General features: G+C 40.1%; 1 protein-coding gene across 2 annotated transcripts in view; it reads left to right on the top strand.

Moving 5' to 3' along the window:
• EIF4H (eukaryotic translation initiation factor 4H) overlaps positions 1-23,421 on the top strand; it is a 34,051-nt gene extending 10,630 nt beyond the window's left edge. For both annotated transcript variants that reach the window (XM_074189403.1, XM_074189402.1), the window contains 6 exons: positions 9,467-9,654; positions 13,675-13,739; positions 13,833-13,929; positions 15,083-15,142; positions 19,753-19,896; positions 20,161-23,421. In XM_074189403.1, the coding sequence (XP_074045504.1) occupies positions 9,467-9,654; positions 13,675-13,739; positions 13,833-13,929; positions 15,083-15,142; positions 19,753-19,896; positions 20,161-20,300 (694 nt within the window). In that variant the 3' untranslated portion in view covers positions 20,301-23,421. The remainder of the gene's footprint in view (positions 1-9,466; positions 9,655-13,674; positions 13,740-13,832; positions 13,930-15,082; positions 15,143-19,752; positions 19,897-20,160) is intronic.
• Positions 23,422-23,507: the final 86 nt, after the last annotated feature.

The raw sequence follows: 23,507 nt of genomic DNA, 5'->3' as shown, positions 1-23,507 counted from the left end.
CTGCTTATTTCCCAGTTTGGTGGTCTTGGTGAAATCACTTTCCCATTGTGCCTCTGCTCCATCTCTAAAGTAGGGTTTGATTTCCACTAATGCTAATTAGGAGCCCTAAGTGAACAATCTGGATAGATTATTTGTACTATTGAACTGTTTTCAGTAGGTATTCACAGTGGATAAAATGTGTTTAACCTAGCCCACTGACTTTCCTAAAAGACTCCCTTTTTAAAAATGGTGAATTCTGTAGACTTATCTTTTAATACATATATATGTATATTATATATATATAAAGAAAAAGGAGCAACAGACATACAATATGTCAAAAAAGTTTGAAAATATACATATAACATTCCATCACCAAGGACTTCCCCCGCTGCAGAGGAGTGGGGTTGGGAGTATTTACAATTGTTTTTGTAATTTTGCAAAAATAATTTGTTTCCTGTGTCTTGTTCATTCTGCATCAGACCTCATAAATCTTTCCACATATCTGATCATAATCATTTCTTATAGCAATAACCCTCTTGGGATATAAACATAATACCCCAAGAAGGTTATTGATAAGCAGAAAACTCTACTCAAAACAAAATATTTATAGCAGCTTTTTTTGTATGAAAATGGAAAAATGGTTAAACAAATTACTTTACTGGAAATCTAATAGGTCAAAAGGTGTCAGACATTTTAGTCATTTTAATTTGCCTAATTCCAAATTGCTTTCTAGAATGGTCCCACTGATTCACAGCTATGTCAATCTTCTCACCACTCCCTCATTAACTTCCAGTCTTTTGTCATCTTTTGTCATCTTTGCCAATTTGCAGGGTGTGGGGTGAAGCATCTGGGCTGTTTTGATTTGCATATCTCTTATTAGTGATTCCGAGCATTCTTTTATGTGCTTGTCAATAGTTAGCATTTCTTTTGAAAACTTGTTGTTCAAGGCCTTTAACCAGCTATCTGTTAGAGAATGGCTTTTCATCCTACTGTCTCTTAGTCTGAACTAGAAACAACCTCATGGGCTTGTGGGGAGGAGAAAATGAGGTAACAAGAAAAGTGCTTAGCAAGCCTCAGAGAGCTAGATGAGTGCTGGTTCTCATTGTTATCACCCTCTTGGAAGGATGTGACTATCTGTCCCTTTAGTATGTCTGACAGTGAAGGGGGTGCAGGGACTGGAATCAGGAAAACTTGTAAAATAGATATGAAAAAAAGGTCTTCCAAAGAAAGCAGCTAGGTGGCATAGTGGATAAAAGCACCAGCCCTGGAGTCAGGAGTACCTGGGTTCAAATCTGGTCTCAGACACTTAATAATTAATTACCTAGCTGCGTGGCCTTGGTAAGTCACTTAAGTCCATTTGCCTTGCAAAAACCTAAAAAAAAAAATAACACTTTACAGTACTTAGCCCAGTGTCTGGCACATCCCTGGCTCAATAAATGCTCATTCTCTTCCTTTCCCTTATTTGTAATGAATTGAAACTGATATGTCCAACATTTAAATTCTGTAAGTGTTAACTATCCGCCGGACACAGGAAACTATAAGTACTGCGAATAAAAGCATTGTCAATCCCTCAAAGAACTTAATTCAAAAAAAAATTCATTGGTCTCTTCAGCATCTTTATTTCTAACTATATCCCCACCCAGCAAGTTTTCCCTTATAAAAAATAACAAGGAAAGATTTGGGAGATCATTTTGATGAAACCAACCAATTCATTAGCAGTGTCTGATGATCAGTAAATTATCCTGACCCGTATTCCCTCCCCTCTCCCCTCCACCTCTGCAAATAAGGGGGAAGTGTTTTTCCCTTAATCTCTAACACTAATCTTGGTTATCATCACTTATAATCCAATTTCATTTTTTTCTCTTTTCAAATTACATTGTAGCCATTGTGTTTTTTTAGATTCTGACTTCAATGAATTAGTTCATAAAAATATTTTCTCATGCTGCCCTGAATTTTTTTTTAGGTTTTTGCAAGGCGATGGGGTTAAGTGGCTTGCCCAAGGCCACACAGCTAGGTCATTATTAAGTGTCTGATACCGGATTTGAACCCAGGTACTCCTGACTCCAGGGCCAGTGCTTTATCCACTGCACCACCTAGCTGCCCTGATCCTTTACCTTAAAAACTGTTCTTAATATTTTGGTGTATATAGAACTTTCCTTTAACATCTTTAGGATGTATAACTAGCAGTGGGATTATTGGATCAAAAGGTATGGACATCTTAGCACCTTTTAAAAAGTAAAATTCCAAATTGTTCTTCGAAATGATAGGACAAATCACAGATCCATGGCAGTATATTAGTGTGCCTAGCATTCTGAAATGTAAGATAACTTCCACATTCTCTCACTTTTTATCCTCCCCCCCCAAAAAAAAGAAAAAAGATTCCTTATGAAAATTTGTTTAGTTGTCTTGAGTCCCATAATGTCTCATTTTTGATATTTTAGTCCATTGCCTGTGTCAAAAAGTAGAAATGAGTGATAATCATGACTGGTCATTGCATTGGTCAGAGTTCTTTCGGTGTTGTTGTTATGGTACAAATTTTTGTTGATGTAATAAATTCTATTGGTTCTGCTTGCGTCATTGTTTATCAATTCATAGAAATGGTTCCCAGACATTTCTTACTCGATTTGGAGCGATTTTTCACAATTGTTTAATAGCTTGTAATTCTTTTGAGAATTTTTTCTTATCCTTTGACCATTTTTCCATCCAATGTTCTTATAGTTATTTTCCTACTTAGTTACAGAAATCTGATGCCAAGTTTTCCTAGCTAATAGCTCATCCAGCAATTGTATTGATTTTGTGAAAGTACTTTACAATTTTGTGGAATAAAATTATCTAGTTTATCTTTCATGATTACCTCTCCCTCTCTTCAAGCCATAGTCATGAAAGGTTCCAGATCTTGTTCTCTTCCAATTTGGGGGGTTCTGGACTTCTTATCTATTTTGAGCTTATTGAGTATTACAGCACAAGAAGTGGTGTTTGTTTATTCTTTATTCTGATCTCTTTTTCTATATCACAGTAATGTCTGATAGTCTTGATAATTATTCAGATATGACCTCATTGTTTTGTATATTCCCTGCAGCTCCTCCCATAAGTCATAATAGGGTCCCCTCACCATGCTGTAGGCCTTCCCTTATTTTGTCTTAATATCACAAGGTTATCTTTAGAGTGCTTGGCCCCATCTTAATATTCCTTCTTCCTATATGGCATTTTTTTTTTGAAGTTTCTTGGTGGTTATATGTTATTCAAATCCACCCTGTATCTCTTTTGCCCTTTGCCCCTTTTCCGGCTTTCCGAATCTTTTGGGTTCTCTGTCACATAGCCAAGCAGGAGCTTTGTAATTTCCTGAAGGGCAGTTTGGCCTACTGTCCTTTAATTCTAGCTCCACCTTGTCTGTTTTAGCTTTCTGTTTCAGGTAGACATAGATTGCCAATATCCTATCTGACTAATCAGCATTTTTTAATGGCTTGGTCTTTTCCTGTGTGAATGGTGAGTGTATACAGCCATCTTTCAGGAGGCTTTGCAATGTTTCCAGACTTGTTGCAACCAGTATAGTCATCTGAAAACAAGATTACCTGGGAGGCCCCACTATTCATTCCACAGGTAAACCCTCTTCAGCATGGGCTCCAGGCCACCGCAGCTGTAGTGAACACCTTTGGAAATTGCATTCTCCCTTTATTCCTTGCCTGATATTAATCATCAGAAAGTTGGTGAACAGAACTATTTCTGCCAAAGAAATGGATAACTGGTGGTCAAAGGCAAAACCAGCTTAGAATATAAATTCAGTTGTAAAATTTATAGAGAAAGATGATGTAGGATTATCAATATTGTCACCTCAAAATCGAGAGGTGCATTGGAATTTAAAACTGTCTAAATAAAGGAAGCTTGGCAAGAGAGCAAAGGCATCTCTAGGGCATTTAAAGACAAAAAAGGAAGTAGGATAACAAACAGAAGAGAAGTGGTAAAAGATCTACAGGGATTTTTATAACATTGATTACTGTCCAGGACAGTGGAACCACCACACTTGGACTGTAACTGAACTAAACTGAATGGGGGCACACATCTGGATTACACCTTAAGTGTCATAGAAAAGCTATGCCAGCAGCATCACAATATGAGGGAATGATTATTATCAACTCAATGAAGGAACTGAAGGGAAAAGTCTTGGGTTCTCTCAATAAAAGGAGGAGGGGTACGGAGGGAGACAACTCAGAACTTCAATCACTGCAAACTCAAATCCCAATTTTCTGGCTACGCAAAATTTTGAGACATTTCTTCACAAATTGAGAACATCCTTAATGAGGGTATTAGGAAATCAGGCAGACTTTACCTAGCAGTATCCTACAGTGGACCACAGCTTTACTATCTCTGCATTTGAATGAAAAGTGTAGAGAATGCTAGAACCCAGTGCTTGTTTGTTGTATATGAAAAAACCCTCTGATTTGATGGAGCATAATGCTGCCTTAGAGGCAAAAATATTTTAACATTTTTGCATTCCATGTAATATATTTCCTTGAAATTCTCAGCATTTTGAGGTGATCACTTTTTAATGTGAGGTCTGGAAATGCTTTTATTGCTTCTTTATTTTTACGCTTTTAAAAATTATTTCCCTTGAGACTCTAGATCTCTTCCTTCATATGAATTTTATTCTCTAATTCTAGTAAGTGCTACCTTGACTGTTTGGTAGGATATCTAAATCTGGGAATGAACTCTGATATTGTCAGTCTTAGTACATTGAGGAGACTGTTATCACATGACCCACCCAGTGATATACATGCTAGACTGCTTTATATTATAAGAGCAAGACTTTTGAAAGCTACTGGCAGGAAGAAGGACAAGGGTCAGTGCTATTCCTCACCATGACTTGTAGGATTGAGGCTGCAATGGGCTGTTAGGAAATTATTTATGGTTAAGAGGATTTCAGCAGACTGGGAAAATCTATATTGTTGTAGGGCAGTTTTTTAGAAGGATTAACAGTGAAGCAAGGTGAATACTTTTAAGACTAATTTTTAAAAATCTGTTAACACCTCCATGACCTTGAAATCTTCAGGTTGAATTCCAGTTTTTTCTTAGAACCTATTGTCATTTTAATTCTGATCTAGACTTGATCATACGTATGTTGAAACACTCTATAGCTCTGGGAAGAGAAGTGAGCCATCTCTCCTCTTAACTGTCAGAGGACAGGGTGGTTTTTCATTGGTGGTTTCCTGTGCCAGCTTGACTGGAAAAGGCCACCAAAATTTTATTGATATACATTATATCATAAGTAATTCCAGTTAAATACCTCTGAGGCACAATTCAAAGAATATGGAAAATTCCATTTCTTTCATTGACAGAAGTGAAGCCAATGCATCCTTGGGAAAAAAGCCCTGGAAATATTGGGATAACCGTGGGTACTGTTCTAGCTTATTTGAGGGAGTTTAATGAAACTTGACTTTAAATTCTTAAAATTTGGAAGTACAAACAGTAACTTTCATAGAAAATCTGGAGTTAAAATGTGAGGGTAGTCATTTTTATTTAAGGTTATTTAGCATAATTAATGAATTTATGAATGAGTTTGCAGGAATAATACCTGTCTTTAATTTTCGCTAAGAAACAGTTGAGTTTTGTACATACATAATAAGGAGTTAGTAAGCTTTTAAATAAAATGAAGCATCTCTTACCAGAAATTTGATCATGGGTGTCGTATATATGCAAATGCAAAGTTAACAAAGCACAAAGTGTATTAAACCTTCAGGAGTTGACATTTCTTGGTCTTCATGGACCATTTTTTTGTCCCTGAGTCTTTGGCCTTGGAATTTTTGAACCCAAACTGTGTTTTCCAGTGTTATTTTTTTATCCTTTTACTCATCACTAAGGATCAAACAACATAGTTTTTGAGTTTGGAGGGTTTTGCCAAATTCATGTGACTTCTCTTATTTCATTTTCTGAAATGGATGAGTGGGTATTATAGGTTGGGTAATTCAGGGTGCTCTGTTATGCTTATCTTGACCACTGAAAACTGTGAGGCGTAACTGTGTGATGAGGTAATTGTTCTTGTACTTGAACACAGGATAAAACCAACTCTTAAACCCCTTTGCCTCTGATTTTTAGCATATGCTAAGGGGTTATCTCTCTCTCTCTCTCTCTCTCTTTTTAGGTTTTTGCAAGGCAAACAGGGTTAAGTGGCTTGCCCAAGACCACACAGCCAGGCAATTATTAAGTGTCTGAGACCGGATTTGTACCCAGGGACTCCTAACTCCAGGGCCAGTGCTTTATCCACTACGCTACCTAGCAGCCTCCTGGGGGTTATCTCTTGATTTGGAGTGTCCCTGGATTTTTATCCTTATTATTTAATTGTCATTGTGTGTGGAGTTCAGTTCCTCCACCTCATTGTTGGATATAGCTTACAGCTTAAAAATATGACTGTTAAATTACTAGTATTCATGACTGAATTAAGAACTAAAATCTGTTTCATAGAATAGCAGACTTGCTTTAAAGGGAAGACTTCCTCAACTCGACAATGAAATGAACCTAGAAATTCTTCCAATGAACACTTATCTCTGCACATGGGATCTAGGTTCTGGCCTCTGAGGACATTTGGAGTTACAGGCTCATTTGTGAAATAAATAAGGAGAGAATAGCAAGTAAATGAAGTGAAATCTTGTGGAGGCCCCCCCCCCCCCCCCCCCCAAGAGTGTCCATTTCAGATGGATCTCAGAGGCAAAAATTCAAAGGAAAGAACAATCACTTTGTGATTCTTGCTTAAAAATGTGACTCAGGACATCACCCAACTACTCTGTCTTTATGTAGCTGAAATCTGTACCAAGAGTGGAATAGAACATCCCAAAGTAACTCTGTTGAGTTTTGAGAATGTATCTGTCTTTGTGGGGCAAAAGCAATCATTCCTAAAGGTATCTCCCATAGAGTATGCAAAAGTCTGACCCTCTTTAATGGCCTGAAGGGAAACAGAAATAACAAATATTAAGCTTTTGCTTTGTGCCAAACACTTTATCAGGTGGGAGAAATGTCCAGGTGTTTTTATTTGTACATTGCATTTTTGTTTTTTTGAATTTTTACAATTGTTTCCCCCAATCTTCCATCTCCCCGCGGGTGTCCCCCCCCCCCATCCCCCTCAGAAAGCAGTCTGATGTCTTTACATTGTTTCCATGCTATATGTTGATCAAAATTGAATGTATTGAGAAAGAAATCATATCCTTAAGGGGTAAAAAATATAAAGAAATAAAAGAAGAGATAGCAAAATTACATAATAAGATAACTTTTTTTAAATTAAAGGTAATAGTTTTTTTAAACTTTGTTTCTTTGCTACCACTAACAGGGCTGCTATGAATATTTTTGAACAAGTGATGTTTTTTACCCTTTTTTCAGGATCTGTAGATTGTATTTTAACTAATTACATTGAGGCCTGGAATGAGGCTGTCATCCTGAAATCTGGAGTGTTTGGGCCATCCGCTTTGAAAACAGACTAGACCAGTCTTTGTTGGCCAGATCACTTAAAATTGCAGGATGAGCATTGAGTTAATCTCTGCATGTGTGTTGTGATGTAGGCCAGGGCAACAGGCCGCAGGTTCTAAGAGAAAAAAAGACTGGATGGTGATTTTAGTGATTATAAGCTGCTTATTTCTGAACATGCCCATCTTTTAATACCCATTTTTTCCCATTGAGTTTATGTCTTTGCAAACTATGGAACACCTTGGTTTCTAAAAAGTCAGTTGTAGGGGACCCCCCAAAAGGCAGTAGAAAAATGAAACACGGAAGAGACGGGTTACAGCATGTTGATTTCACATAAGAAAGGGAGGGGGTCAACCAGGAGCATGCAAATATTGGATATTGCCACCAGGGCATTGGAGGGGTCATCAGGATCACCTTTTTACATGATCCAGACTGAGGAATTGGGCCTAAGGCCACAAAAGCAGTTCACATGTAAAAAAAAAACCCTTTATAAGATCTCTTTATTCTGCCAGTAGTTCACTCATGTAGTCCCCATGCAATAATTAATGCCTTTTGATGAAAAACTAGAGTTTGCCTTTCATAAATACTTGCTATTCATGGGAAATCAATAAAACAGAAGATCAGGGTCATTTACTATATAGCACTGCATATTTTTTTCTTTCTTTTTTGCAAGGCAATGGAGTTGTGACTTGCCCGGGATCACATGCTAGGTAACTGTCTGAGGCCAAATTTGAACACGGGTCCTCCTGACTTAAGGGCCAGTGCTCTATCCACTGCACCGCCTAGTGGCCCACTAACTTTTCTTTTTAAAAGAACATATTCTTTTACATGTGAAAATATTTTAAATATGTTGTTTTCTTGCACATGTGCATCTTCCCACTGGTAGAAACAAGAGTTAGCAAAATGAGATGTTGTTGACTTGATTGTGAAGGAAATAATCCTATCTCTGGGATGAAGAAAGAATTCACCTAAGAACAGAAAGTCACATTGTCTTATTTTTCATTTTTTTTTTAATTTTATAAGGTATGTTTGCCTAGGCATATCACCAATCTGCTAGAGCAACTTATATTTTCTAAAGGTATTTGTAAAGTTTTAGATTAATACTGTCTAGAGTGTTTAAGTCATTCATAGGAAAGATGTCTTACTATATTACTATTTGAAAGGAGATCTTAAGACTTTTTGTAGCAGAAATGAATTTGCCACAAACTCTGAACTCATAAAAGTGATATAGTTATCTGCTGTTAGAAATTACTTTGTCTTTTTTTTTTACTAAAGTGGTTTTGGGATTGTTATTTTTGTTTGTTTTTGATTCAAAATAGGGTTGGGAAAATTGTCAGAGTGCTTGAAATTTTTAGCCTTCAAAAGTTTTTTATGCTATTTTAATCAATAACATTTTTATATTTATCTCTCCCTTCTCTGGGTGTCAAAAGTATCCTTTGTATCAACTTCAGCAAGTGATCTGTCTTTGTTTTAAGGGGGGGGTGCTGCCCCCTTACGGGGAAACTTTTAACCATTTTCAGGCTTTCTTTGTGTTTTTTTCCCAATAGCAAAAGAAAAGTAATTTAATGTACAAAACTGTTAGAGAAGGAAGATCAGATCTTTCCTCCAATTTCCTAATCAGACCACAGGGAGAGCTGAACAGCAGCCCTTCACCTTAAATTGTCTTTAACCACTGACCTGTACCAGGGTTTCTTTGTTAAAGGGTAATAAGATTGAGGTAGAATACATAGCTCAGTATGATTTTTAGATTAAATTTTCTGTGAGCATTGAATTGTTTAGGGAAAGGTGTGGTAGATTCAATTTACCCCCAAATAAGTAAATTTACAGAATATATTTTGATCAGCCTTCAACAGTAATAAGTAATAGTAAAAAGGCTAAGTGATAGAATCTTCATTTTTTAAGTCATTGGTCTCTTCTTTAATTGGGTGGGAATGTGGGGTTCAGGATGATCCCAAACTGAATAGAAGTCACAGTTCCTGCCCCCTGCTCTGAAGACAGAAGCAAGCATCTGGCTTAAACTTGTGTTTGCTTTCTTTAGGTCCCGTGGTAGTGCTGGCGGCCATGGTTCCCGGAGTCAGAAGGAGCTGCCGACAGAGCCCCCTTACACGGCATATGTAGGAAATCTGCCTTTCAATACTGTTCAGGGAGATATAGATGCGATCTTTAAGGATCTCAGTGTAAGAAGCGTACGGCTAGTCAGAGATAAAGAGACGGACAAATTTAAAGGTGAGTGCCTCAGAGCCCAGAGCCCTTCTGTTGGGGGTGGCTTGGGCCATGATTCAGGTCAACCAGAATTTTGTAAGCCTTTCTGTGTCTTGTTCCTTTGTGGCTGTGGCCGTAGTCTTGGAAACTGCATGGTTTTGTCTGAGGATGTGGACTGCAACTATTTAAGTATTTGTAAGAAAACACTTTTATTTATAGTCATGCTGTTTGCCCCAAGTTTGACTGACCCTGTGGTAAATCTTAAATAAATCAACCACTTTTTTAGACAATGGAACTTTGCAGAAAATGCTGCTAATAAGATCAGGATCTTGCAGTGATATTCATCTTAAGCCCTGCCAATTGGGACACCTAAGTCTGAGCTTCTCCTTCCCAGATATGGCTCCCAGCCCTCCAGTTTGGGTCTTTGGAGTAAAGAAACTGCCACATTAATGGGAGGGTTGGTTTTGAAGGCAGCTAGAAGAAGAGATAGCTGAGTGCTCTCCACAACATAACCATTTGGACCCCATGTTGAAGGAGAATCTTAACAACTTCCTGCTCAGGCCTGGATAGCGGAAAGTGGCTGGTGGGCCAGGTGCGTCTGGGCAGGTTAATCCTGAGAGAGCATCCTCCAAATCCAGATCAGTATCTGCTCAAAGAGGTTGCTGATACAGGGAGTGGCACCCCTGAAGTTTTAGTCCTTAGATGTCGTGGAATGCTGCTGCCAAAGAGAAATCCAGTGTGAGGGACAGAAAGGTCCAGAAAGATGCTTAGGAGGTGAAAGATTAAACTGAAGATCTTGGTGAATACTCGGGGTGGGGGGGAGTCTCTGAAAATTTAAGGCATTTTGTGCCTAGACACTCATATTTGATTAAATAATGCTCCTTCTCACACATGACACTCCATCCACATTCTTTAGATCTGGCAGACTCTCCCCTCTCTCTTCTTTGAGATTTCTGGGGTCCCTTTGAGACTCCACTTCGATGGCACTTTTCCTGGACCTCTGACTTTCACTTAGTTAGCCATGATTTGATAATGGCTTTTTGGCCCGTATCGTGTGCTGGTTATCAATAAATGTGTGATTGATCAGTATCATAGAACATCCTATCTTGTCATGCTTACAGCGATATTTATGATCATTTAAAAATTATTATATTCACAAACATTTTCCTAGTTTACACACATTTACAGAAATTAAAAAAAAAAGCTTGCATGACTCATGAGGGCCCCAAAGGGCAGCTCTCCTCAAAGCAGTGATTAATCCTTTTGATAAGACCCCAGCCTGCTGAAAAACCTTGGAGGGGGCCATCCCATTTATGCCTGGGATGCACCCTGGTTGTTAAGTTGTTAGGCCTCCATTGGTATTCTGCTTTCAGGACAAATGTCCAGAAGCAGGTGCTCATTGTCTACCCAACCAGTGGCTTGTTCCCTGAGGTCTACAAACAGACCTAGGTTTTTTCCCTCGTTCTTTTTTTCTTTTTTTAAAATTTTTTAAATTATTTTTTAAATTACCCCCTTTTCATTGCTTCTCCTTCCTCACTTGTCATTTTTCACCACCCTTTAACCCCATCCTAATATGGTTCTCTGAGAAGCTGTATCAATCTTCCTAAAGCATTGTCACTCCTTTGCTCAAGAAACTTAAATGAATCCCTGTTGTCTGCAGGATAAAATATTCCTCTGGTATTTAAAGCCTTTCATAATCTGGCTTCTGTCTGTATTTGCAATTTTGACATTAGGTGCCTCTGTGCCCTTCCCTTGCTTAGAGTGGTCTCTGGCCTTTTATAAGACAGCGTACCTGTCTGAGCTGAAGTTACCACCTCCTCTCTACCATTACTGTATTTCTCTGTGTACAAGACACACCCTAATTTGGGGGCCCGAATTTGGGGGTAAAAATATTGCATAAAGTTATTGAACTCATTTTTATTCATTATGAAATTCAAGCACCTTCTACTCCTAGCTTTCAGGCATCTTTTGGGCAAGTCTGGGGCATGGACACATGCTTAGTTTATTCCGTTTCATGAGCCTTAAGCACCCATTGTGCCCTCCTTAGAAACCAGTCACTTTGTTTTCATCAGCTCTTCTGGCCTCCTGCCGCTGAACCATCTTGGTGGACACCGGAATCCCACCTGCCCTTTACTCTTCAATTCCCTCTCTAATTCAGGCCATTTGGCTGCCTTGCCTCTCATGGCTGTCTTCTGCCAGGGCGTTTTCAGTCGGGTTTCTTCTTCCCTGAGCCCCGGTCTCCAATTGTTTTCTCAATTGGAGGAAGACCAGACTTGACTGATGTTCAACAGCACGATTTCCATTCACTTTGGCAAACTGGATCATTTTCAGTTTGAATTCAGCACTGGATGAAAATCTCTTCTGAACCATTTCTAGGCAGAATGTGGCAAAACATCACCTAATATACTGGTAACAAATGCAAAACAATGAGTGCAAAGACACCAAGCAGGACATGCAAGTTAAAAAATCTACACCCACTGTAGAAACACTCCCAGTTTTTCAACTAATTTTTTAAGAAAGGGGTATGCCTTATAAATGGGAGAATATGGTACGTGGTACTTCATTGAACACTTCCCAAGTTTACTTTATCGATGTTTCCTCCATCCCCTAAACCCCAGCAGAATGGAAGCTCTTGGAGGTCAGGAATTGTTTCCTTTTTTAAATTGGTAATTTCAGAATTGTCCTGGTCTTAGTACTGGCCCATCTAGGCAAATGCATTGGTGATACTGCCTTCTCTGGATTCCTCTTCTGGGGCCTCAGGGAATGGTGGAAAAGCCAGCAGAATTTGGTTCCTACCACAGCGGGAATTACCAACAAGTGATTATCTAACCTTGGCTGGAAGTTTTTATATTATTTTCTCTTCAACTTCCACCTGTAGTTCCGCTTCCTTTTTCCCCTTCAGTGATCAAGAAGACCAATTTCCTAATTCTTTGTAGTCCATGACCCCTCAGATCCTGGAGGAAAACCATCTGTGCCTTCCTCCTCAGAGCCTTGTATAACATGATCCCTCCACCTGCTCTGATTGTTCTCCTCTGGTCACTCTGATTTATTAGCTTTCTTCCTCAGAAGTGGCCAAGAAATGATTCATCACAGGTGACAGATTTTTTTTGTTCACAAACTCACAGCCAGCTACTAAACTATGGAGCATTTGCTATCAGGGGAAATGGAAGACTGTAGTGATGAACTGGGATAATAATGGCATCAGCCCTGGGAGAGGATTGCTAACCTGGTTAGATCTGGGTTTTTTAAATCATTTTACAATCAGGAAATCAGAGACTTAGCTTGAGTGTTTTTCAATGGTTGCACCACTAGTATGTGTCAGAGACAGATTTAAACCCCATAGAGTAGCTATAGCTATTTTCCTACTATTGGACATAGAGGTTGTTGCTAATTTTCTGCAGTGACAAAAATACTGTCACTTGATGTGTTCATTTTTGAAGTAATATTTTCTGAAAGTTTAATTACTATTTTTTATTTTATTTAAGACAATGGGGTTAGTCACAGAGCTAGGCAATTATTAAGTGACTGAGATCATATTTGAACTCAGGTTCTCCTGACTCCAGCCTGCTGCTCTATCTACTATGCTCCCTAGCTGCCCCTAAAATGAGCCACTCTTAAAGTTGGAATGTTATATTCCATATAATTAAAATCTCATCTAGGTATAATAGAGCCTAGAGCTGTTAACATGTGAACATGTAGTACTTTTTTGCATTTTTATCTTTCAAAAAGATTTAAGACCTTGTAAATTTATTTTAACAAACATTTATAACATTTTTTGTTTCAAATTCTCCCCCTTTTGGCCCTTTCACAACCATTGAGAAGACAAGCAGAGTAATATTAATTATACATGTGAAGTCATACAAAACATTTCCAAATTAGCCATGTGAAAGTGCAATGCTTGAACAGTTTGAACTGAATATAACAAGTGGAGGAAGCAGACTGTTTATATGGAGCTGGGTATCATAGACTGAAAAGAGGAAAGCTTACCTCTTCTTCTGATGTTAACTTATGAATACTGGTATAAACTGGGACTTTGTCTTACAGGATTTTGCTATGTAGAATTTGATGAGGTGGATTCCCTTAAGGAAGCTTTGACCTATGATGGTGCAGTAAGTATATTTCCAGATTAATTTCTGCCAAGTTAGTTTTTTACTACTTTTTTCTCTTTGTGGTTACTTACGCTATTTTTTCTTGATAATCAGCTGTTGGGTGATCGATCACTTCGAGTGGACATTGCCGAAGGTAGAAAACAAGATAAAGGTGGCTTTGGATTCAGGAAAGGTGGACCGGATGATAGAGGTGAGTGATTCTTTAAAAACTAACTATAGAAGCTTAACTCATGGCTCTCTAAGTCAGTCTTTATATTTATAGTCTGCTATTCATGACATGAATTCTTGTAATAATCAGTAGGGACTGAAACCTTTTTGCTCAGTCAGTAAACTTTGCCAGGCTCCACAGGACAGCTAGATGATGCAGAGAATAGAGTGATGGCATGGAGTCAGGAAGATCTGAGTTCAAATCCAGCCTCAGACACTATCCCTGGACTGTCTGACCCTATTTGCCTCAGTTCCCTCTTCTGTCAAATGAGCTGGAAAAGGAAATGGCAAGCCATTATGGTATCTCTACGAAGTTGGACATTCATCAACTAAACAGCAGCAAATGTGCCAGACTCTGTGCTAAGAACTGGGTTTAGAAAAATAAACAAAATTGACAGCTTCTGCCTTCAAAGATCACACAGTCTATTGGAGAAAAGAGTGTACTGGGGAGAAGAGTCCCAAGTAGTGCTGCAGGTGAGAAATGAGGAGACAACCCAGCTGGGTTGTCCCTTTAACTAGAGGTTGGGCGTTCACAGCCCCACTCTCCAATCAGAGGATTTGGGTGAGGCCGGATAGTGAGTTTTTTCCTAGAGCATAAGGAGCTCAACTCCCAAATAGTGCAGCAGATGAGAGATGCTGAAGATCTTGCCTTTACCTAATTGTTCTGTAGGGGTGGAGGCCAGCCTGCAAAATCTGCAAGTGTCACTGTGGGCCCAGCATGATCTGGCTAGCCAAACCTGGAACAGCTCCTCTCCTCTTGTTTTCACAAAGGAGTTGTCACTTTTTTTGTTTTTATTTTGTTTCCAGATGTAGGCCACCACTTATGTCAGAAAATAAGAGGTAGAGTTAGGTAGTTTGGCAAAACTAATGACTACATCACCTGAATCTTGACAGTGCTGATGGCATCCCATCACTCCCAGGTCTGCAAAGTGACTCATTTCCTGGAAGTTGGAAGTGAGTGGCCAAGCTTGGTTCTTGGAATGATCGAATGATCAAAGCTCAGATTCAGGGCTTATGTGGATTAGTTTCTTCCTATTTTTAAAGCTTTTACTGGTCTTAAATGAATTTTTGCCCTCATTTAGGGTAAACAATACGCAGTTAGCCCTTTTGTCAATTTACTCTTTGTCTCTCCTCAGGAATGGGTGGCTCTCGAGAATCTAGAGGCGGATGGGATTCCCGGGATGACTTTAATTCTGGTAATAGATTTAAATTCTTACATTTAACCTGTTACCTTTGTATCTGTGGCTCCTACATGTTTCTTGTGGACCAATGGTTGTCCTGTCATCGGTTCATTGAGGGCGCACACTCATGAGAGACCTTTCTCAAAGCTCACCTAGAGTGAGACCTGCCTCTGGCTTCCTTCTAGTTCTTGTGAGGTAGCCAAATTGTTTTGTTTTTAGATAAATCCAGTCTTTTCTGTTGAGTAGAGGGCAGAATAATTTCAGGGATTCAAAGCAACCTTAACCCTCATCCCTTCCCCCATAATCCCCAACCTATCAGCTTATTTCATAAAGTGTAGATAATATAATAAAGCGGTACTTTCAGGAATAACTAGTCTCAGACTGAATGTGTCTGCTCAGCACTATTTCAGAGTTTCCTCCTCTTCAGTGGCAGCCAAGTCCTCCCTGGGTAAGACTTATGTTATCTTGTTAGGTAGACTTGGGAAAAACATCTGAATTAAAGATACCATCCCCATCTTTATCGGGGGCCCTCCTTTCCTAAGCATCCCCTCCTCCACTGGACAGGAAGTCCAGGGACCAGACAACTCAATTGGAAGGCTGCATCCTAGGACAGCCCACTATCTTGCTTTCCCTTTTTCCAGGACTGACAGATCCAGGTCATAAAAGCAAATTTTCTAGTCATTATTCTGGAACTACTTTATTTATGGGTGGCTCTCCTAAAATGTGATGCACTCCAAAATGAGCACAGCGCTCCACATCTGGTTTGTCCAGGATGACAGCCAGCAGGCCCATCCTTATCATTTCTTGTATCAGCCAGGCAGATCTTTTAGCTTTGTTTCATCTGAACATTTACTAATAAGCATACTCTCCATACTGGTCATTTGTTGAATCTAAATGTTTTTAATAACTTATGACTTAGAAGCTACTATAAAAATCACATAAAAATTTAATTTTCATAATGAACTTTTTTATTTTGAACAAAGATTTGCAATACTAGGCTCAACACAGATATAGTCTTGCTAAATTTGATTCCACATCTACTTTATTCTAAGGTTTCCCACTGCATTTGGGGCCATCTCCAGTAGTTCTGATCTCCATATCTTGCCACTGGACTCAGATGTCTTTTGAGAAGAGAATGAGGCTGGTGACACAGCCCTTCCTTACTGAAATCCAGTTCACTTGCAAGTCTTGGCATCACTTTCCTGATGTCATGGTCCTCTTCCAGGAAGGACAAACAACAGCAACAGTAAAAAAATGTTAGGTGGTGTAGAGCCAAGCTCAGATTCCTCCACTGTAGACCTTCCGAGTTCCAGAGCCACCAGACTGCACTAAGTGGTATCAAGTCCGCACTATTCTTGTTCCCTGCAATCCCTTGATTTTGTAGTAGAATGGCAAACTGTCCTATCAGGGCAGCTATGGATAGAACACTAGGCCTAGAGTCAGGAAGACCTGAGTTCATATCTAACCTCAGACTTTCTAACTGGATGACTTCTGGGCAAATCACCTGTTTGTCTCAGTTCCTCATCTGTTAAATGTACTGGAAAAGGAAATGGCAAATGACTTGAGTCTCTTTGCCAAGAAAACCCCAAATGGAGTCATGGAGTCAAACACAACTGAAGCAATTGAACAACAAACTGTCCAAAAAAATAACCTGATGAGTCATTGTTGATGAAACGTGTGTTTTTTTTTATGATTGCTGCTTCGCTTTCTAAGTTGTTCACTTATGTTCCCACTAAATAATAGTCTAGAAGTATACCAATAAGTGGAGGACAGCTTGCAGGGCTGTGATTTTCATAAACTTTACTTGGGTCCCTTGCTCCTGGGGGGCACACCCAGCTGCCTGGCACCACCCCACACCCCCAGCTGTCCTTCAGCACTAGGCCTCTCCCAAGCTCTCCTTCCAAGGAATATTGTCCCATCAAAGGCACTTAGGCAGGAGGGGGCTCTTCAGTGTCTAACTCTGGGAGTAAAGACTCAGTTGCGTGCCAGTGACATTCGTTTAACAAAATCATCCATGTTACTTTAAGACCTCGTTTCCGACATTATTTTTGCTAAAAATTACAAGTTATGGTCAGTTTCACACTATTGGTCTTTCTGTATGTTGGTGTTGGTTTTATGCCTGGAAGGTTCCAGGAGCATTGTGGATATCTTAGCACATCTTCCATATAGGAAGCATTTAATGTCTGACCTAGAGAAAGAATGTGACTTCCACTCAAATCTCAACTTCTCAAAACTTCAAAGTGAAAGCTATAACACAGCATCTCTAAATTAGTTTCCATGATTTTCATAATGGAAGGCTTTCTGTGGGGAACACATAAGAGGTACTGTATTTGATTTACAGAGACCTGTTTAAAAACAACAAATGAGAAGCCTAGAAATTCCTTAAAAGTACAGTGCTTTGTGGCAGTAGTTTTCACACATTTCCCCCATATTCCTGATCAAAGGACAGGGCTTTATCTGATCTGTGAACTTAAGGCAACTCTTCAAGTAGAGAATGGCTCCAAGGTTTTGCTGTTTGTGGAGGGAATGTCATTCAAGAGTTTGCAATAGAGCTTTAATTTTGCTATTGTCTTTTTTCCCAGTCAGTTCTTAGATTGCCTTTCTTTTGAGGTTTATGCACCTTGACACAACCCTGCTTGGGACCTTTCCCAGTCCCATTCTCACTGCCCCACAGGGCAGGCAGGGGCTCCTCCAAGCTCTGCCCATCACTCAGGGCACCTTTGTCATTTTCCCTTTGCACACAGCTGTATGTGATGACAGGCCCAGAAGCTATAATTGGTAGATGCTTCAACTGATTATTTCACTGTGGCACCTTAAGGAGAGAAATCCAGAGTTCTAGCTTTTGGAGATATAACTTCGATGCAGTTCCCTAGAGGTCTTTCTTCACTTTCTTTTGACTCTGGAAGAGTAACTTGACCTGGCTAGAGAGCTCATCTCACACATCCTTGATGGTTTGGGGAATCTGGGCAAGTAGCTAAACCAGCTCTCCCAGATTCTGGACCCTTGGGCTACTAGTTAAAATGTAATTTGGGGTCGGCTAGGTGGCGCAGTGGATGAAGCACTGGCCCTGGAGTCAGGAGTACCTGGGTTCAAATAAAGTAAATTTTTTGAAAAATTAATTGGGAAATGTTTGGCAAGATAAGTAAAACTATAATACAACATGGATACTATTGAATTGTGGTTTTCTAAATCCACACGCAGCCTAAAGGTCTGTTTGTATTTGAATTTGCCACCACTGCTCTAGGCAACTCTTGAAGATAACAGGTAGCTGAGAATGTGACTGATCTTCAGGTAGAAATTTTATTTTACGCATTACTAAAATATTCTTGTTTGAGAGTAAACATAAAATCCTCCCCCCCACCAAAAAAATATAGACCCACATGGGTGATAAAGTAAAGGGGAGAGAAAAAAATTAAAATTAAAAGAAAAGAAAAAAATAATAATTGTAGATATGGCCAGGTGGCAGTGGGTGGAGCACCAGCCCTTGGGCCAGGAGCACCCGGGTCCAAATCTGGCCTCAGACACCCAACAATCACCAGCTGTGCAGCCCCAGGCAGGCCACCCAGCCCCATTTGCCCTGCAACCCCCCCCCCCCTCCAAATAATAATAATAAAATTGTGCTTCAGTCTGTGTTCCAACACCACCAGCTCTGTCACGGGTGGATCACATTCTTTATGATAAGTCCATCACAAAAATAACTTCCATGTTTTGCCATTGCTGATCACAACTCCCTCCTTTCTTATTTCTCCACTACCATGTACTATATTTTCTCTCTCCTTTCACTCTGTCTCTGCTGTAGGGTAGCTGAGTGGCGCAGCAGACAGATCCCTGGTCCTGGGACCAAGAGACCCTGAGCCCCCATACCACCCCTTAGGCCCAGCATCCACCTGGCCCTATGGTCCCGGACAGGCCTTCCAATCCCAGCCCCTTGCAAGAAGTAAAAAAGAAAATGTATTGTATCTGACCATTCTACCCCCATGGTCTGTCCTCTCCTCTATCACTCACATCACCCCCCTGTCCCCCCCTTCTTACTCCAGATGTCTATACCCCATTGAGTAGATATATATATGCTGTTTCCTCTCCTAGCCACCTCTGATGAGAGCAAAGATTCCCTCATTCCCCCTTGCCTTCCCCCTTCCATATCATTGCAATAGTTCATTGTAATAAAGAAAAATCTCATTATATGAAATATCTTAGCCTATTCCTCCTCCTTTTTCTTTCTCCCATTACATTTCCCTCTTTTCTATTGACTCCATTTTTACACCATATTTTATCCAAATTCAGCCTTCTCCTGTGCTTCATCTATAAAAGCTCCTTCTACCTGCTCTGTTAACTGAGGTTTATATGAGTGTTACCAGTGTCATTTTTCTATACAGGAATACATGCAGTTCATCATCATCATTAAGTCCCTCATATTTTCCCCTTCTCCACTCTCTAGGCTTCACCTGAGTCCTGTATTTGTGATCTTCAGGTAGAAGTAGTTCAGTTCCCTTACCTGGAATTTCTCTAGGCCCTACCAGCCCCTCTCCAAATCCCTGGATGTACTTGAGAGACCTGTAGATAATAGATTTAGGATATGCTGAATCTGATCAGCTCTTTGATGTTTCTCTTCTCTTTTTCTTCAGGCTTCAAGGATGACTTCTTGGGAGGCAGGGGTGGAGGCAGTCGCCCGGGTGACCGGCGAGCAGGTGGTCCCCCAATGGGGAGTCGCTTTAGAGATGGACCACCCCTTCGAGGCTCTTCAATGGATTTCAGAGAACCAACAGAAGGTATAATGCTGATGTGCAAATGGCAAACACTGCCTTGTGCAAGCAGTGAGTCTTCTTAAAAGAATTGTCACCCCCATTCAGATTTTAAGAGTTGCCCTTTCATGGGAGAAGCACCTGGCCACTGGGGCTCTTCATGGAGCCATCTAGGGATTTATAGTTTTACTTGAAGTGAAGTGATCTGGCATCAACCAGGCTGTCACTATGGTCATCATCTTCTGGCCAGGGAATCATGCTTTATAAATCCTATTTTATTTATTTTTCCAGAGGAAAGAGCACAGAGGCCCCGACTTCAGCTTAAACCTCGAACAGTTGCTACCCCCCTCAATCAAGTAGCCAATCCCAACTCGGCTATCTTCGGTGGAGCCAGGCCCCGAGAGGAAGTAGTTCACAAAGAGCAAGAATGAGCTCGAGGTTGGGAGGGAATGGGGGGAGAATTATTGAGCAAGACAGCAGCAGAGTTCATTACTCTGGACGTCAACCCTGCAGTTACCATTCCTGCCACCTGACATTTGTCCTCCTCCTTTCTTGAAACTGAAAACACAGAGCTTGTGAATGCATGTCAGCTGTTAACAAGTGGTTTTTAGTACGTTCTTGGCTTTGCTGTATCTAGTGCCTGTTTTGTGCTGTTTTTCCCCCCACCGCCTTGGCCCCTCCCTCCCCTCCCCCTCCACCCCTCCCTGTTTTCCTCTTCGTTTCTCGCAGCACGTGGTTTCTTGCAGATGAATGAAAGCTGCCATCTTCAGCCAGGGTGGGAGATACAGGGATGAGGTGCTGCTCCATTTCCCTCCTTAGCTTTCTGTTTTACTTTAGAAACACTGGTTAGACTTTGTTAAAACTCCAATATCGTTTCCTTTGGATTTTCCTCACTTCTCTTCCGACCTGCATGTTTGGTTCTGGGTTGCTGTGGCTCCAGAGAAGCAAATAGGAAAGAACTCCCCAACAGGTTGGACCATCTGTTGACCTACATGTAGAATTGGATGCCTTCTCTAAGGCTAGGGATCAAACACTGGCATAGTCCTTCCAACCAGTTCACAGAGAGTTTTCTTTACCTCTCACCCCCCCCCCCCCCAGTTCCTTCCCATAAACAGATGTGATACGAGCAGAATAGGCTCAAATTTAAAAATATAGCTATACAAAATGTGGAGAAATGGGTATTAAAGAATCAATTGGCTTCACTCCTACGGGTCTGTCAATCATAGCTCTGCCCAAACCAAAATCCTTACTAGGAAATTTCTCTTATTAGGCAGATTAGAGGGTTGTGTTGGTTGAACTGCAGTCTGGTTTAGCTCAACGAGGATGGGGTGCTTTGGGGACTTGCACAGTGGTGCGGATCTGTGCCTATTCGAACATAAAAAATGCTCATTGAGTCTTTGCCTTTTAAAAAATTACACACCTTTTTTTAAGTTTTACATATTTGGTAAGTAACTTTTAAATGCGAGGTTTATACAGATAAAGTTGATTTTGTGTTGTGTTGGAAGGAGTGTAAAACTTAGTACCCTTGGCCACATATTTTGCATCTAGCCCCGGTATTCCTTTGTCTTCAAGTATAAGTAGTCAATAGTGAGATGCTGTGCTTCCCATTATCGGTTTTTTGCTTTTTTGTTTTTAAATGGGTCATGAGAGCTGACCCTAGGATCTGGCGATGTTCTGTCTCATTCAGATTCGTCAAGAACCTTGAAACATCTTGTGGGTAGCTATAAAGTTGAAGCCCTGTGCCTCTTAGAACCTTAAAGCTCATTGGGGAGAGTTTGCTTTCCACTTGCATGCTATTCTGGAAAAAAATAAAAGACAGAACTTTAAGGTTGGCACTATCAGTAGCTAGAAGGAAGCCACCGGGGTCAGGGTTTCTCGCGTGGCCACTTGGGTCAGTCCACTTGGACATCCAGCATCGTTGGACTCTGATTCCTGGCTCCAGTCACTATTATCTTTGTTTCAGAGTTACAGCAATTTACAGGACCCTTCCTCCTCTTTCCTGCTTCTTTCTTCCTTTCCTTCCTCCCTCCCTCCCTCCCTCCACCTGTCATACTCTCTGCTCCTAAGATAAGAAACCATTTGTGTAACACCAACACGTAATCTAAGAAAGACATGCATTATGTGGTTGTAATCAAAACGGATGCTTTCAGATGACCTACTTACATCTTCAATGTGGAAAAGATTAAGAACAGCAACAAAAATCTCAACTTCTGGTTAATCCAGTTGCATTTTAAATGTGAGAATGGAATTCCAAACACTTAACCCATTCTGCTTCATGACAGAAAGTAAATTTATGGATATGGTATTTTGTGAATGATCTTTTAAATAAAAAGAAAACCTTAAGTAATATTTTAATGCTGGTCTTTATTTCTGAGTCTTCCTCAGTTTTCAGCTGCTCACCATGGATTGTTGCTAAAACTTGTGTTAGCTAGTTTATTTGAAGAAGAAAGGTCCAATTTAAATGACTTATGACATTTGTTGTGATATTTTTTCCTTTGAAGTTGGAAAGTGACAAAAAAAAAACTTAATGAGAAATGAATCTAAAAAGTAGTTGCTAAATCAGAGTGAGCCGACATCTCATTTCAGCTTTTTGTCCACTCTTTGTCCCTTTTTTCTGAAGTTGGAAAAGAAGTTGTTTTCTACCAGACAGAAACATAACCCTCAGGTGTAGTCTGGCAATAGCTCTGGGCTGGGAAATTGTTGGCGAATGGGGTGGGGAGGAGGGGTAGCAATAATACTTTTTTAAAATCTAGGCAATGTTCATGGCAGGAAACAATTTCAAATCTCTATTACCTGGGACATTCCAAGTATAATTTCACATGGATTGGTCTGACTTTTTGCAACTTGTTGCAAATTGATGGGTCTTCCTGGAAAGTCCCTACAGTGTGAGTTTTTTGAAATCTATAAAACAAAATAGCATTAATCTTTGTTCAGATGTCAGATACAGGAAAACTTGAAATTGCCTTCTAGCTGGAGAACCTAATGGAAAGATGGTGGGATTGTATGGTGAATGTATGTCTCATACAAAGATGCTTGGAAGGACATTCAAATTCAGATCAGCAAGGGAACTGGGACATCACTGATTCTTGTAAGGCTTGGCACAAGATTTCCTTTGCTTCACTTTCTGGCGGGATTTGTCTCTAAGCAGTTATCAGATTCATTCCCCCACAACCCTTTTTTCCTATTTGCCCATTCTTTGCTTTTCTGGGAAGGTTTTCTATCCTATCCCCTTTGAATGATTATTCCCTAGTGAAAAAGATAAGTTGACAGTGAAAAGGGTTTTGTTTTGTTTTTTTAAACCAGGGAAGAAGGCCCTTTCAGCTTGTTAAGGCAAAAAGTTAAATTCCAAGCTGTCTCAAAGCCTTTAAAAAAAAGGCGGCTACTTGTTCTGAGAGCTGCTCTCCTTGGTGTAGGTTGTGTTTTCTAACAAGATCCTAGACAGCTGGAAAGCAGTCGTATGATCCTTAGTCCCTCTTGTTTGACAGGTATGGAAAATGAGGCCCAGAGAATACCCATGATCACAGCAGCAGCAGTAGTTTTGAAGCAGCCTTTTGAGTGTTAAGAAATTGCCTTGAGCAGGTTGGGCCCAGGAGTCAGAATATCCCCTAGCCTTGGTACTAGAAAACAAGCAGCCTTCA

This window comes from Macrotis lagotis, chromosome 5 (genome assembly GCF_037893015.1).
Source record: "Macrotis lagotis isolate mMagLag1 chromosome 5, bilby.v1.9.chrom.fasta, whole genome shotgun sequence".
NCBI classification, from domain to species: Eukaryota; Metazoa; Chordata; class Mammalia; order Peramelemorphia; family Peramelidae; genus Macrotis; species Macrotis lagotis.
The sequence above is the reverse complement of the archived record's forward strand: the minus strand, read 5'-3'. Positions and strand labels throughout refer to the sequence as shown.